We start from the raw sequence: 14,908 nt of genomic DNA on the forward strand, positions 1-14,908 counted from the left end.
AAATAGAGCACACTAGCTCACGTCTACAAAGGTCGACCGTTGAACGATCTTTACACCCTACCCAAGCCGAGGATACAAATACACGACTCAACGGCTCTCATACAGATAAAACCAACAAATGACGTTGGAGAGGATTGAAGGTTCCAGGTGGTAGAGGTACATGCAGGATCTCGTTTTGGGGATTGGGCAACAGCTGAACCCCCTTTTCCCCCTTGACATGGAAACGGGGTGATTTCAAGAGGGATGAATAGTAACAAATGCTTTTCGTCTCTGATCGTAACATCGCCCTTCTACTGTGTCCATTTTCAGTCAGACGCGTGTGAATAAGCTTCAAGGGGGAAGGTAATTCCCCTACATAAACTCTTTAATAGTGATGGGGTATTCGTGAAACATGTACCCCGTGCAAACCCGCATCTGGTTACAAGAGCAGAGACCCTTTCCGAAACACTCAACAAGCATGCAATGTCTCGTATTTCATCCTATCCGGAGGAAAGTGAAGCATTTTTTTCAACAAACTCCAGGAAAGCGAAGGTTAGACGCCGAGCAGGTGGCGTACTGGAATGTGGTTGGTGTTCACTTCATGCACGCAAGGGATGCCCTAACGTCGAAAACAACAACTGGCCATTCTTAGCAAGGGATACCACCCTAAATACACGACGAGTTAAAATCTCCTGTCACTCATCGAGAGACACTTAACACTGACACCTAACTCGGACGAATTCCACCCAATTCTCACCCATCTACAATGCACAGACTCAAGCATCTCTCTTACCTGGGTTTGGCCTTGGCCATGGCCACAGGCACTGCAGCAGAGACAGCTAGCGTATGCGATCTCCCACAGTACACAAACACATTTACTAATTTCTCTGTTGTGCAGGTTGGCTTTCAGACGGCTGACTCAAGCTTTCACGTCGACCACATCCCATTAAAACAGTGTTTTGATGTCCACGCAGAGTAAGTACAAGTGATTCTGGTGTAGCTTGAGGACGCGAAGTAACAATGCTATAGAGACGTTACAGCCATCTACGTTTCCCAATATTGCCGAGTCTTCCTGTAAGTGCCCGACCCTCAAACACGACCTACAAGCAATTTATCCTGATCAATCTTCAGCGGTCGCGATTGTACCGAGAAACAGGTCCTTCTTAGCCCCGGCGAACACGAATCCCCGATAAGTATTCCCGTCATCGACAGTGTTTGGTGCGAATCGCGCGGCCCATTCGGAGGGCTCTAAGCACGTCGCCAGCAAACAGAGATGGGAGAAGTCTCGAAAGAACGAACGGCATCCGAGGTGTTATTTTATGTACAACAGACAACTAATACAAGTATTGCGCTTCTTATCAACCCTAATCAACGTTCATGTCTCACAATCTTGTGGTGGCTGTCCACCTCTCCCAACCATGAATTATACTCGTGTCGATCGTACGCATAAATCTTTTTATCAACACAGTCAGCTTCTCCCAGGAAACCCTCCCTAGTCTATTTACAACCCGTCGTGTTCATAGGCAAAGAATGACGGAAGACCTCTTCCAGGCTAGGTGCAGGCTGTGGAGTTGCATAGTGGACAGTCCCATCAACCATATAAATATTCTTGGAATTATATATAAAGCATAATGTGTGATATTCTAGATTTAGCGTTGAGGACATGCTGGCAAAGCTGACAATAGATCGAAATTGATCCACAAGGGGTGATGAAAACATCCTGCACATACATTCCGGTAGCTACTCCAGGAATGTTTCTATCCTTTTTCAAGTAGCAGAGCCCGATATCCTGATTCCTGATCCTAGTCCTTGGATCTTCAGGTTGGGTTAAATATTCTCTCGACCACATGTTGGTCATCGCATGGCCCAGCCCTCATAAACTAGAATACTGGAGCTTTTCTTCACCTTTGTTTCTTTTTTCCGCTTCTTCCCTGTTGATGGTTTAACTATATAGTAGCCACGGACGTGAGATTGCTACCTTCCAGTAGCTTTGGTTCATTCGTGTTTCGTTTTCTGTATCTAGGCCTGGTATGCCTGATAATTCCTGATATAATAAGCTTAATACTTATACGTATAGTTTCTCTTGGTTTTCATTTGGATAGGGTCAGCGTTGCAGTGTCCGCTGTCAATATCACTGAGATTTCTTTGCTCAGACACACGTCTCAGTGTTTAACCTCAACTGCGTCCACCGACGTAACAACCAACTATAAGTCGTGAATTGCTAAGTCTCTAATCTTTGCATTTAACCACTACGCAGAGATACGCAAAGTATAAGAATCGGCACGCACTAAAAGTCCGCCTCAAAAGCACGGTCGCTCATAGTTCCCCGTACGGAAGTCGTGATCCCAGTAATTGGATTGTCGCACTCGCGATGAACATGTCTCGTTCCATCTTTATGCAAATCGATATCTCGCAGCTGATAGAACCCCGTCGGTGCTAAGCTTCTCGCGATGGTGATAATCTCCATCGTCCGTGCTATAATCTAATATCTCATCGTATGCTCCTGTGTTGGGGTTATAAATCGTGCGGCCACGGCCGTTCTCAAAGTTGGTTCTCTTGATTCCCTCGCCACTAGGGGATTCGTATTCTTGAATACTCATGTCGGTTGTCGTCTCCTTTTTCGTACTGAGGCGTTTAGCCCCTCGGACCCCATACTTGATGGTTGTATCGGCATCGTATGTGTACGTTGTATCGTGGGTTACGTAGATGGAGCCATCGACACCATCAATCATGTCACTTGAAGAAGAGGAGGAATAAGACTCGTTCGTGCGGTCGCTCATTTTGTGTTGTTTTAGTTGGGGGTGGGGACAAGCTTTGAATTCTGAAAACTTTCTTTGATAGTTCCTTCGGATCTTGTAGGGCCTGATGTACTGCAGCGCTTTTTATCATACTACCAGTGGCGATGAGCTTGACCTTCATATGCTTCTGGTGTCACTGCATTTAGGCACTGCCGAGTTCGAAAACACTGAATCTAACTGGATATCACACCCCGGATAATAGTTGAGCGTATCTCTGGAGTTGCATCGACTGCATCAGCAGGCTACGTAGAATGCCACAACGTCATGGCTCTTTGTGGAGAACAGATTGACCCGTCATATTCGATTGATCCATTAGTACAGTGAAAGGTAGTTTCCTTCGGTGTGGGGCTAGATCCCCCTGATGCTTACATGTGCATTGCATCCTGCTAAAGATTACGCGTGTTTATAATGATCCAGACAACAGAAATACTGAGATGTGTCGTCCGTTCCAAAGAAGACTCAAGGCATTTTTGGGGTAAGGATCCTCATGAATGTAGCCAGTAGTCGTTCCAAGATACTCCTTGATATGGTAGATATATATTTTTGATGCACATGCAGTTGAGCTAACAACAAGTTGTGAAACCCGCCCTACAAAAGGAAACAATATATAGGTGGAACACTTTTAACACATACATAACTCAGAGATGGGTGAGAAGGGAGAGTAATCTCATACGTAAACTCTACTGTCTAAAGATTCAAACAACAGCCAAGGCAGGCTGGTTCTGCACGAGATTGAGAAGCAAAGACATCATTACGTACATGTATTCAACTAACAAAAACTTAAATATCAACAAGTCAGTGTGGCCGAGTGGTTAAGGCGACAGACTAGAAATCTGTTGGGTTCGCCCGCACAGGTTCAAATCCTGTCGCTGACGATATTTCTTCTTTTTTGGTTCTATGCATACTTTTTACCAGACCATCATCGGTGGTCCTGAAAATACACCATGACTTGTTATTTCACTCTTCTTTTCCTTTTTGAACAAACACACGTTCCACACGTTACTATCCTGTGCACATCGTCGCCTCGTTCTCTCTCATCTTGTCCGAATGTGCAAAGCAACGGAAAGCAACCTGTGCCTGACCTCCGTTATTTATTCCCAGAGTAGCTGTAAACACCCCAGGTAAAGACTGCTCCTGTGCTACATATACCTTCTGAAATAATCCCCTTCATACGTATTGTATCGCATCCACTAGACACTCCCATCCACACCTTGTTCCTTTGCCACCCGACCAAGAGACGCCTGCAACCGGTTCAATCGGTTCACCAATACATCGTCGAAAGATTAGCTCTTTCCTATCAAAATACAGTTCGAGTTGTAAGCAGAGAGTTTGCCAGTCTAGCGCTTCAACCCAGACACTTTTCACTTCGTAAAATAACTTTATTGGGACTCGTGTGCGCCAGTACCCATCTCCAACGAAGTACTCCATGGCGATCTGCGCATTTTTGACGTCGTTGGGGGAAACATAGTCCATGACCTTATACAGTATCTCCACTGGAAGGTAGCACAAACGGCTGTTGACAGGATCTTGTATGTACAACCGCGCGTCAGTTCTAGTTCGAGTTTGTTTGATTAGATGCTGAATGATATTGATATTGGCAGGATCTGCTTGGATAATGACCTTCGCGCCAGTACTGTCAGGGCCAGTCGAACTGCAGACTCAGAGAATTCATACCATCCAAAACGATCTCGCCACTAAACACGTCTTTCCAACCCTCTACGGCCAGTAGGGGTTTCTCCTTAGGCAGTACGATTAGATTCTTGACAACCAAGGCCAAGTCGCGCCTCGCAATTTTCCCAACTACATGGTGGGTAAGTAACTTCCAACAACTGTCGTGGACATGGTAGCCGACAAGGTCATTAGAACTTGTGTCATTATCCTGATTAATTCCTATAGCCAGTGTCAGACGCTCTCTGTCCTTTTCAGGGTAACCCATAACTCCCATCGTCTTGTCTCGTGGCACTGCTTCCGGCACCTGGTCATGATGGCGATTGACCTCTATGTGAATGGCCACCCCAGAGATCCGATAATTGTCACTACGAGTATCATGGAGGACTATCTCTGCTGTCAACTGAAGTGCAGGTCAAGTGTTTAAAGGACAGGCATCACGACTTTACTCACGCGGTAGAAGCATCACCAGTCTAAGCTCTTAATGAAAGATCTCTTTCGGAACTGGTATAGAGGGTATAGTCCCTGATGGCGGCGCAGAATTTCATAAAGCCCATTTGTACCGCCTAGGTTGTCTAGGTCGCCTGGGTCGCTCACGAAGCCTATGCGGCATATGCGGCAACTCGGGCAATCTCCGCTACGCTTTTTCTTATACACGAAGGAAGACATGTCTTGAGGGAATAACGCCAGCAGGGCAGCGAATCTCTTTCTTGCTGTTTTTGACTTTGGAGAAGTAAGACTCGATTAAACTTGAATGTATGAAAAGTCTTGCTTCTTTCACTGGAGCGGGACTCCAATTGCGCAGAGCGCAAGTAAAGCTGAGAAGTTCGCGGCGTCTTCCAAGAGAGGTAGGAAATTCATAACACAACAACAGGTGATGACTAATTGCCTCGTTGGTCAAGCACCTTACATTCACTTCAGTCATTCCAAATTTCGCTTCAAAACCTCATGTCAACACTTCACTTTGGACGCTTTGGTTGGAGCTGCGGCATTTGAGACTGAGGTGCTTGAAACGTGTATGCGAGCGGGTCCTCTTCCGGGCTGGATATTACCCACCTCTGCGATATGACCCTGGTATTTGATGCTATGTCATGTAAATAACGTGTAAGTACCTTCAAGTATCTGCAAAAATACGGCGACTTCGTACTTTCGCGTATAACATACAAAGACTGAGTTGGGAATGTCTAAAGAGAAGGGTTCGTTCCATAAGATACTAGAGAAAACTACACAGTGTTTATTATCTCATCAGACGTCACATTTGCTCAATGGATTTTCGTTCGATCTATAGACCGAAGCATACCACCAGACCGAACACCTACTGGGTGTACTGTTCTGAAAGAGTACAGCATTTCGCGATGTCAAAGTATCCTCGATTGCAGATTAGTTCGCATTTGGCTGAACAGCAGACGAAAGTAACATAACAACTGGCTATAACTCTGGAAGAAATCAACAAGCAACAATATCACCCCTCGTATTTAATGCGTAGGGGAACAACATCGGATGAGAACTCGCCCCGTTGGGCATCTCCGAGCTGCTCCAGCTTTTCTGCGGTAACGTCTTCGCGAGGACTCTCCCAAACAGAATGCCAGTTTCCCTTTACCCGGACGGAATATTCATGTCCCATAATGAGTGGAACGTGAGGCAGTGTAACTTCCTTCTCAACAGAACTACCCGCGGGAATCTCTACTAAATCCTCGGCTGAAGGTGGCATCCGACGGGATATTTTGATAGTTGGAAGGGTCACCGGCTGATTTTCGGTTGTATCACGGAGCTCGAAGATGCTCAGAACATTAGCGCTAGGGTCCAGCGGGGTACCCCAGTTGAGCACTGTGATCGGCGTGTGGGAGGGATTATGCAGGGTTACTCGGATAGGCACTGTCGGTGGCTCGGAGAAGGCTGGAATGATGGGCGGAGTGAGGGTAACTTGCAGCGAAAGGGAAGTACTCATAGTTGCTGTTCACTCTGTTGCGCAAAGAGTGTAATGGAGGCGATTTGGACAATTCTCAAGAGCGTGTATATTGCGGAAGTTGTGAGATGGAAGGATATGCAACCACTCAACCCCTGTTCTAGATTCTCAGCTGTCTGATAAGGGACAATCCGGAATGCACCGATGAACTACGGCTTTCTAATATTCGGCATTCACCATTGCAGCAGGCCAATAATAAGGACAACCCTGCATCGTGTGATACTGGTGAACAGGGAATGAGTTCCCCGCTGTCCACTTACTTGCGGAAGCCAACGCTTTGATTGACGGAAAATACGATTAATCATCGAATGCCGAGGACTTTCATGTCTTGGGTTACATTCTTCAAGGGATTTAGATTGACCTAAACCCACTCGGCATTTTGTGGACTGCGACTAAGCATTATAGTGCCGGGCCCGAGCACTAGTTGATATGACACCATCCGGCAATCTGCGGACTCTTCGAAGATGAATGAAAATGCGTTTCATTTCGGATAAACGTGTCCTGACATGGTCAGAGTTGAGGATATACATCAACCAGTCTATGTATGTAAGAATTATAAACTTTAAAGCTCAATCATTACTACAGCTCGTGAAAAGTCGCGTTATACACCACCACTTTGATCTGATAAAGAAGCCTGAGGACTACAATAACTTCCTGATACGCCAAGAAGGCCTTAAACTACCGCCAAGAAGGGAAGCCGGGAGCTGCGACGGCATTAAGGCCTGCTTATCAATTGCTTGATGAAACACCGTCAAGCCACATCTTGGCTTCGCTCTCCGATTGCACCAGGTGTGCTAAACTCAGAGACGGACCTTCCTAAATCTATATAGCGTGCAGCGGTTCTCCGCCGGGCCAAGGAGCCTTTCTATTATAGACCACTGCCGAATAGCTCGCTCTATCACAACGCCTTCGATCATAGCCAATGGAAGACATCAATCGACTCTTGCTTCAATTTCACGGGGGTGAAGACGATGAGGCCGTGCCCCTCGAAGATGCCAACGGTTCGAGAGGCAGAGTGCCTATCTCCGTGGCCCATGCTACTGCAGCATCAGGACGAAGAATTGAGGGGTGATAGAAAGCCAATTCAAGGTCGTACAAAGCGTAACATCCATCTATAAAAGGGTCTGCGACGACCGGCTGTTGCTGCATCACGAACGGACCATTCCAGCTCAACAGTCCTCTCCAATACCACAAGTCCTTAAAAGCTTCAAGATGCGCTTCATTTCTGCTTCCTCTCTTCTTCTGGCCCTGGCACCTACTCTCAATGCCGTTCCTGTGGAGGTTGCCGGTGGCGCCCCAGGACTTGACGTGACTCTTAGCCAGGTGGGCAACACTCGGATCAAGGCCGTGGTCAAGAACACTGGCCGCGAGGATGTCACCTTTGTGCACCTCAACTTCTTCAAAGATGCCGCTCCGGTGCAAAAGGTGTCTCTGTTCCGCAATGGTATGCTTCCGAACCTCTATCTTGTAAACGTGTACTGACGTCGCCTAGCAACCGAGATCCAGTTCCAGGGTATCAAGCAACGCCTTATCACCGAAGGCTTGTCTGATGATGCCTTGACAACTCTTGCCCCTGGTGCCACTATCGAGGACGAGTTCGACATTGCAAGCACCAGTGACCTGTCCGAGGGTGGTACTATCACCGTCCACAGCAACGGTCTGGTGCCTATTACCACTGAGAACAAGGTCACTGGATACATTCCATTCAACTCGAACGAGCTTTCCATCGATGTTGATGCAGCCGAGGCCGCTACTGTCTCCCAGGCAGTCAAGATCCTGGACCGTCGTACCAGGGTCACCTCCTGTTCAGGAAGCAGATTGACTGCTCTTCAGACAGCGCTGAGGAACACAGTCTCCCTGGCACGTGCAGCTGCCACCGCGGCGCAGTCAGGATCCGCCACCCGTTTCCAGGAGTACTTCAAGACAACGTCCAGCACCACCCGCAGCACGGTTGCTGCTCGCCTGAACGCCGTTGCTAACGAAGCCGCATCGACCTCTTCCGGAAGTACCACGTACTACTGCAGCGACGCGTATGGATACTGCAGCTCCAACGTGCTTGCATATACCCTGCCGGCCTATAACATCATCGCCAACTGCGACATCTACTATTCCTACCTCCCGGCGCTGACTGGCACCTGCCACGCTCAGGACCAAGCCACTACCACCCTCCATGAGTTTACTCATGCCCCGGGTGTGTACAGCCCTGGAACGGACGACCTTGGCTATGGATACAACGCTGCCACCGCCTTGAGCGCCAGCCAGGCTCTGTTGAATGCTGACACTTATGCCCTATTTGCCAACGGTACGTACTGTGTTGAGTCCCACTTTGTGTAAATATCGATACTAACTCATGATAATAGCTGTCAACCTCAACTGTTAGACACACGTAGCTGTGGTTATCAATGTGGTATACGGATATAGAGCGTACTTGAAAGTTGTCTTGGAAAGCTGAACAGTGAAATAAATGATTATTGAGACTGGCATTGAAGTTGACTAAAAGAGAAACAATGTTGTTCACCTGATCACTTGTCATTAACACTAAACAATCTAGTACGTAAACCACCAGGGTTTTCCATAACGACAAGTCCGTAGGTATCGACAAAATAGATCATGTAACTCGGCCACCGCATGATAAGCCCTCATTCTCCCTCGACCATGACTATGATTGCTTCAAAACACTACTGCCCTTTTATCTATTTTTGTAACTCTGCGGCAAAGACCATCGATACACTTATTCTTGTAGCAGCAGTTCTCATCAGCTAAGCAAACACCGAGATCCTCCGAACAGCCGGGCCATTTCGGATCGGTGGGACGGCACTTCGTAGCTGCACAATAGGTGGAGCAGCATAATGGACCTCCACCACCAGACACACAGTTCGCTTGACATTGTCAATCTAACCGGTCCATGTTCAATACATATTGCTACTTACAATAGACCCCTAAGCAGGTAGGTGTGGGAACACAAGTTGTTATGGTTGTCGCGGTTGGAGTGGTGAAGGTGGCAGTTGTGCAAAACTCAGTTCCAATGCAGGCATCAGCATCGCCGCAACCACCAGCAGCTGCTAAGCCCCCTAGGACGAGGGTAATAGAAAGGAGAGAGACTTTGGAGATATACATTGTACTGAATGTGTTCGTTCGATTCCGGTAGTATGTTTTGGACGCTGAATCCCTCACGACCGCAGGCTGCTCTTATACCTAGAACAGAATATCCCTCCACTCCTCCTTGTTTCAGTCTGCGCGACAGCGATTGGTCAAAGGATTGCAGATGACTAGAGAATACGAAGAACGCTGCATCATTGTGACAGTTCTCCCACCGGATTCTGTTCCGGATCCTTTCATAAGAGACCACGGCCGCTGAGTCCCTGAGGTCCTCGACCTTGGTTACAGGTCCTAACAGCTCGTTGGTTGAGATCTTGGGTACTCATGCATTGCACCGAAAGCCGTGTATCATTCCGATTAGGTTGTTGGGGCAAGGTGGGTACATCCTTGGTTCCGTGCTTGGCCGTTGCCACCTAAATACGAGCTCGTTCCTAACCCTGTCGGTTTTCCACAAGAGTAGAAACAACCATTGGCTCTTTGCTTTCGTCTGTAGGATTAGCAAGGGCTCTACTCCATAACTGGGATGGTATTTAAAGCCAGTCATATCGGTTAGAGCTATGTCATGCCAAGCTAGGAGGCGGACTATCAATCCTGGGGGTAAAATTAGCAACTGGCATTGAAGAAGGAAGGGTATGACTTCACTGACATCGGGTCGGTGCTTGCACGGCTTTGATTAGTAACGACAGGGTGCTTTCTTCTACACAGATGCAAAGATAAAACGTTTACCTGTGTAATGAGTTTCTTTAGCTCGATTTGATGCGCCAAGAGCGACGTTCGGACATTTAATGTGGGTAGTTCTCTACATTGGCACCCTTCCTCCTCTTGCAGATGATGTTAGTTACATAGTAGTGTATTTAAGACATAAATCTATCTTAGAAAGACTTACCTCGCTATATAGCTCATGAGTGCCCATTGGGCCATTGTCCAGATATCATAGGAAAACGCTCTAGAAAGACGGTCCTACGTGCCTGGACCCAATGCAGTAGATAGTGCAATTCCAGTTTGACCAGGCTCCTGCCACATGATATTTCCAACCGGATCACAATAATATCACTAATCCATGGCTGCATCGTTCCGGTTTCTCAACTCGAGCGGTTTGCTCATTAATCGAATGAGGGTAGAGCCATCAAACTTAGCCTGCAGGATCCTGAAATATCGGGTCCTAGAAAAGAAAACATCGGATCTTTCGATGTGACATGGCTGGCCAGAGAAACAACACCAGTAACCGCGACGGGTGAAAGATGATTCATTGTAATGATGGCATGATCAAGAGTCATCGACCTGATCCGCCATTTCCACATGAGTTTGATAATCACTGCCGAGCAATTAGTTGACAACATATTCATTGCGGAGAAAGGTGTGTCTGACATGTGGAAATCAGGGGTCAATTTGGTCCCGAGGTTCACAGTAATCCAGCCAGTGCTGGAAGAAACACGATGTAGCCGGCGTCGGAACTGGTACTCATCTTCGCTGGCATAATGTCAACTGGTGACCAGTCAAATCGAACGGTTGTATTGCTACGGATAACACATAGGCTAATAGGGAGTCAAACCGAAAGCACAAACATCCGGGGCCGACGCAGAAGAAGATTTTGATATCTGGGTCTTACGACCTGACATAGAGGCCTAGGAAGCTCCATCGGTCCAGAATAGAAGCGTAGAGAGATCATCTTATTATCGTATTGTTCTTAGTATACCCATGGCACAGAGTATCATCATCATCTTCTTTAACCGGACGTAAGAGTAGATCGGCAGGAACAGGGTCGAAGAACCTGAAACGGGGATTGAAAGCTGGAGTACCTTCGGCGGGAAAACCTAGAATGTATTGGATATGAGTAGGCTGTCTATTCTTAATACAATCTTGGCTCGATGTTCAAGCCTTGCTTCTGCGATTTTATTTTGAACAATCGTGCTCGGTGGATATCGAATCTGGTAGTAGGGTGGGTGAGAGCTGCGGTAAGAGACCTAGTCATTACCAACTTATTAAAATGGGCTCTAATAGTATTGATTCAATGTGTGTATTCTTGCTTCTCTAAACTCTATAAATATAATACCCTCCTAGTCTTCACCCTGAGCAATGATCACATCAACTCCATCGAGGGCTTTTAACTTAGTGATAGCCTCCTGAGTCAGCGGTCTGTATAAAAATCTCCTATTAGCAAATTTCACACTAAAAAGAAGGAAACTTACGGGGGATGATAAATAGGTGGGAAGCTTGGTTTCGAGAAGAACTGATCAGTGTCGGTGTCCTCCTTAATAATACTATACTAATAGTCAGCAAGCTTCTTTCTTCGAAATGTGCTCTGATAAACCCACTTGAGGACCACTTCATCGTGCTGTTCGAATCCCTCGGGGGTAAAGCGAATAATAACTTGCTAAACGGGTCATGTCAGCCTCGATTACTGTTTAAAGACATCATATCTCTTAAGGATCAAGCACCTTCCTCCCAGACATATTGACGTAGTTTGTCTTCACTCTAAAAATAAAAACAAGCGTTCACCCAACATCAGAAGATCGAGGATATCCCGACCTATTTATAAGAAAATGCTCTCCCCCACCCCCCAAGAATCCCCTCATACCTCACTGCCCCTCCTGACGTAATAACTTGGCGCCGTTGATCTATTTCCCCGTCAGACATACTACGTTGCTCATCGATGGAGATTCACCCCGCGCACAGACACTACTGAGGAGGGGATGCACGTATTGGACGGCCAATGTCGCGCAATCTGCAAAATGGCGGAGACAAAACTTTTCATTGGAGCAGAGCGTACCCACAGCCTACATCCATGGGTTCGGTCTATTGGATTGAGGGTGACCTGTCATTGCATTCACGACTGACTCCTGGAAAGCCATGTATCTCATTGAAAAATTGTACCCGGGGTCTGAGTGGAAAGCGGGATAAATTCCTATACATTAGGCAACTTTGGTCAAAGTATATCGGAAGATGCGTTGTCGTATCGAAGATATAGTATACTAGTAAGGTGGTCCACGTCAATGAATCGTTGCTTGGGTGTACTTTCGTTCGGTGATAGATTGTGTTGGATGTATAAGGTAGCGATGGGATTAGCCATACTCTGTACTCTAGAAATTCTTCAGTCTGAGCGCGTGTATGTATACCTAAACATGTTTGAGAGTTCCAACCATAGGAAGTTGGAAGTGGGCTTAATCTCTGCTCATACAGGCAGCGGAGTGGGCGTGTTGCAGTTGAGCTGAAGCATCGAGACTGGTGTTCTTGGAGTGTAGATCATCAAACCGACCTTCCAACATATCGCATTACTGGGTAACAATTTGATTACATAGCTAGCTCAAGCTGGTTTTCGTTAGCCTGCATGTCTCAACCGGTCGGGTATTGCTTACCATGTGTCAACGTATATCGATAGCTGTACATCCTTTAGTGTGATAACCTCGTCGCACTTCGTGTATATCCATGGCTGTCTCCACCTCCGTTTGTAGACCCACGAATTTCACAGCGATCCTGGAGGATATGAGTAAATGCATACATGCTATGTAGAAAGGGGAGCTTACCAACTCCCCGAGTATATTCTAGAGTTCATCGCTCGTTGAAAGGATGATTCAAACTGCTGGTTCTAGTACAATCGTTTGATGAGAAGTCAATCTTCGGCTCCTAATGACATTGATTATAATGATATTATTTTCGATGGATTGCACGGCGTCTGCATATCTTATTTGTCATGATGTTATAAAAACAAAGGTACACCCTATTGCCGAAGGCTGTGGAACACTGTCGGTCTGAGGCCTGGTCCCATCGCTACTTATAGTTCAATTAGCATACCGTCCCTGAGATCAAGTAGTATAGGAGGAGGCAGGAAGTCTACCTGAGATCACCATCTAGAGTAATAATATGGGAATATACTCGATTTAGGGCAATTTAGCGTTTAGCAAGCAAACATATCTGATGCAAATGTTACGATAAGATAAACAAGACCAAGGCGCTGGACAATACTAAGTTATCAACTCATGTTGAGTGATTACAGTCATGGCTTCGGATCTATCCGATTCCCATTGAAGACCTCGGGTAAAAGCCAAACACTTCCCATGGTTTTTCACCCTACATTATCTTGAGTGTCGTATCATACCAACTTCCTATGGTATGAACTTAGCATATATACTTGATCTTTTTACCAAATTGGTTGTATGTTGGGATTGTCATTCTGGCCATCATGCGAATCGGCGTTCTCAAAGGAAACGGAATCGGGCCGGAGATCTCAGCGGCCACTATCCGCGTCATTGAAGCCACTGGTATCCAGCCAGAATGGGACTTCATCCCTATTGCAGAAGAAGCGGTCAGACTGTATGGACACCCTTTGCCTCCTCAAGTCATCCACCGCTTGAAGGACGTGAAGCTCTGTATCAAAGCTCCACTGCTAGCAGAAAAGCTCCATGGCCGTATCAGCTGTACGCAGGCGGACGGTTCGGTGGTGACATACCCTTCTATCAACAATGCTATCCGGCGGGAGTTGAACTTGTTCGTGAATCCGAGACGGGTTAGAGGCTATGCTGGTATCTCAGAGCGCCATGAGAAGATGGACCTGGTCATCATGCGCGAGATCACTGAAGATACCTATATCGGGTGGGAACAAAGCCTCAAGGGAGGCGCAGCAGCCGAGGCGATCAAAAGAGTCACCCGTAGTGCATCGTGGAAAGTCTCCCAATATGCCTTTGAATATGCGCGGAAGCACGGTCGAAAGAAGGTCTCATGCTTGCACAAGGCAAATGTCCTCCACGAAACGGACGGCCTTTTCCTGCGGACTTTCCAAGAAGTTGCTCGGCTTTACCCTGATATAATGGCGGATGACATGATGATTGATGCCGCTTGTTATGCCGTCGTTCGAGATCCCTATCGCTTTGATGTTGTCGTCACTGTAAATCAATATGGCGATATTTTCTCGGACCTGGCTGCTGGGCTGGCAGGCTCGCTCGGACTGGCTCCCGGTGCGAATATCGGCGATTGTGCTTCGACCTTCGAAGCTGCCCATGGGGCTGCGCCGGATATTCAGGGAACGGGAGCGGCCAATCCTATTGCGCTGATTCTATCTGGGGCGGAGCTACTGGTTCATGCTGGGTACGTGAGAGAAGCTGAGGCAATACAGGACGCGGTTACTCGAGTCATAGAAGCAGGGAAGATCTTAACTCCGGACCTAGGGGGATGCTCTACGACAGAGCAGGTGGCGGATGCTATTTCAGCGGAGGTCAGGGCAGTCCTTCAACGTTCATAGTTAACGTTGATGTAGGTCTTAGCATGATATGTATATTTCATATTTCATCACAACACCTCTTCCCCAGTGTGTGGCGCCAATAGAGTTATATAGTATGTTAAATGACGGCTAATGACATACGACATCGCGTCGCATGCTGCATTCCTTGAGGTCTCCCGTATC

At 47.0% G+C, this 14,908-nt stretch overlaps 7 protein-coding genes and 1 non-coding gene across 8 annotated transcripts; 4 read left to right on the top strand and 4 right to left on the bottom strand.

Moving 5' to 3' along the window:
* Window positions 1–790: 790 nt before the first annotated feature.
* Window positions 791–1,231, top strand: BDV37DRAFT_278986 (uncharacterized protein; the record flags this gene model as incomplete). The annotated part of the gene is made up of 4 exons (XM_032086213.1): window positions 791–823; window positions 878–954; window positions 1,009–1,053; window positions 1,111–1,231. 4 exons carry the CDS (start codon window positions 791–793, stop codon window positions 1,229–1,231), a joined length of 276 nt encoding a protein of 91 aa, XP_031945818.1.
* A 1,141-nt stretch (window positions 1,232–2,372) lies between these two features.
* BDV37DRAFT_278987 (uncharacterized protein) lies at window positions 2,373–2,759 on the bottom strand (the record flags this gene model as incomplete). The annotated part of the gene is made up of 1 exon (XM_032086214.1): window positions 2,373–2,759. The coding sequence occupies one exon, from the start codon at window positions 2,757–2,759 to the stop codon at window positions 2,373–2,375; it is 387 nt and encodes a 128-aa protein (XP_031945819.1).
* Window positions 2,760–3,571: 812 nt separating this feature from the next.
* On the top strand, window positions 3,572–3,652 carry BDV37DRAFT_t31. The gene has a single exon. It is a non-coding gene; the product is annotated as a tRNA-Ser (tRNA).
* Window positions 3,653–5,696: 2,044 nt separating this feature from the next.
* On the bottom strand, window positions 5,697–6,756 carry BDV37DRAFT_238742 (uncharacterized protein). Its single transcript, XM_032080877.1, has one exon. It carries the CDS (start codon window positions 6,391–6,393, stop codon window positions 5,908–5,910), a length of 486 nt encoding a protein of 161 aa, XP_031945820.1. The 5' UTR covers window positions 6,394–6,756; the 3' UTR covers window positions 5,697–5,907.
* A 791-nt stretch (window positions 6,757–7,547) lies between these two features.
* BDV37DRAFT_173793 (neutral protease 2-like protein) lies at window positions 7,548–8,850 on the top strand. The gene is made up of 3 exons (XM_032079381.1): window positions 7,548–7,855; window positions 7,904–8,713; window positions 8,772–8,850. Exons 1-3 carry the CDS (start codon window positions 7,624–7,626, stop codon window positions 8,789–8,791), a joined length of 1,062 nt encoding a protein of 353 aa, XP_031945821.1. The 5' UTR covers window positions 7,548–7,623; the 3' UTR covers window positions 8,792–8,850.
* Window positions 8,851–9,042: 192 nt separating this feature from the next.
* On the bottom strand, window positions 9,043–9,637 carry BDV37DRAFT_173796 (uncharacterized protein). Its single transcript, XM_032079382.1, has 2 exons — window positions 9,342–9,637; window positions 9,043–9,290 (listed from the first exon to the last, which is right to left on the bottom strand). Exons 1-2 carry the CDS (start codon window positions 9,526–9,528, stop codon window positions 9,082–9,084), a joined length of 396 nt encoding a protein of 131 aa, XP_031945822.1. The 5' UTR covers window positions 9,529–9,637; the 3' UTR covers window positions 9,043–9,081.
* Window positions 9,638–11,567: 1,930 nt separating this feature from the next.
* On the bottom strand, window positions 11,568–11,963 carry BDV37DRAFT_278990 (uncharacterized protein; the record flags this gene model as incomplete). Its single annotated transcript, XM_032086215.1, has 4 exons — window positions 11,568–11,646; window positions 11,700–11,771; window positions 11,826–11,884; window positions 11,949–11,963. The coding sequence occupies 4 exons, from the start codon at window positions 11,961–11,963 to the stop codon at window positions 11,568–11,570; spliced, it is 225 nt and encodes a 74-aa protein (XP_031945823.1).
* A 1,727-nt stretch (window positions 11,964–13,690) lies between these two features.
* Window positions 13,691–14,746, top strand: BDV37DRAFT_278991 (isocitrate/isopropylmalate dehydrogenase family protein; the record flags this gene model as incomplete). Its single annotated transcript, XM_032086216.1, has 1 exon — window positions 13,691–14,746. The coding sequence occupies one exon, from the start codon at window positions 13,691–13,693 to the stop codon at window positions 14,744–14,746; it is 1,056 nt and encodes a 351-aa protein (XP_031945824.1).
* Window positions 14,747–14,908: the final 162 nt, after the last annotated feature.

Source organism: Aspergillus pseudonomiae, assembly GCF_009193645.1.
Source record: "Aspergillus pseudonomiae strain CBS 119388 unplaced genomic scaffold BDV37scaffold_6, whole genome shotgun sequence".
In the NCBI taxonomy this organism is placed as follows: domain Eukaryota; kingdom Fungi; phylum Ascomycota; class Eurotiomycetes; order Eurotiales; family Aspergillaceae; genus Aspergillus; species Aspergillus pseudonomiae.

Coding starts and splice junctions, on each gene's coding strand:
- BDV37DRAFT_238742 (XM_032080877.1), bottom strand. CDS start 6,393: ATGAGTACTTCCCTTTCGCTGCAAGTTACCCTCACTCCGCCCATCATT.
- BDV37DRAFT_173793 (XM_032079381.1), top strand. CDS start 7,624: ATGCGCTTCATTTCTGCTTCCTCTCTTCTTCTGGCCCTGGCACCTACT. Junction 7,856..7,903: donor GGTGTCTCTGTTCCGCAATG/GTATGCTTCCGA, acceptor GACGTCGCCTAG/CAACCGAGATCCAGTTCCAG. Junction 8,714..8,771: donor TTATGCCCTATTTGCCAACG/GTACGTACTGTG, acceptor TCATGATAATAG/CTGTCAACCTCAACTGTTAG.
- BDV37DRAFT_173796 (XM_032079382.1), bottom strand. CDS start 9,528: ATGTATATCTCCAAAGTCTCTCTCCTTTCTATTACCCTCGTCCTAGGG. Junction 9,291..9,341: donor TACCTGCTTAGGGGTCTATT/GTAAGTAGCAAT, acceptor GACAATGTCAAG/CGAACTGTGTGTCTGGTGGT.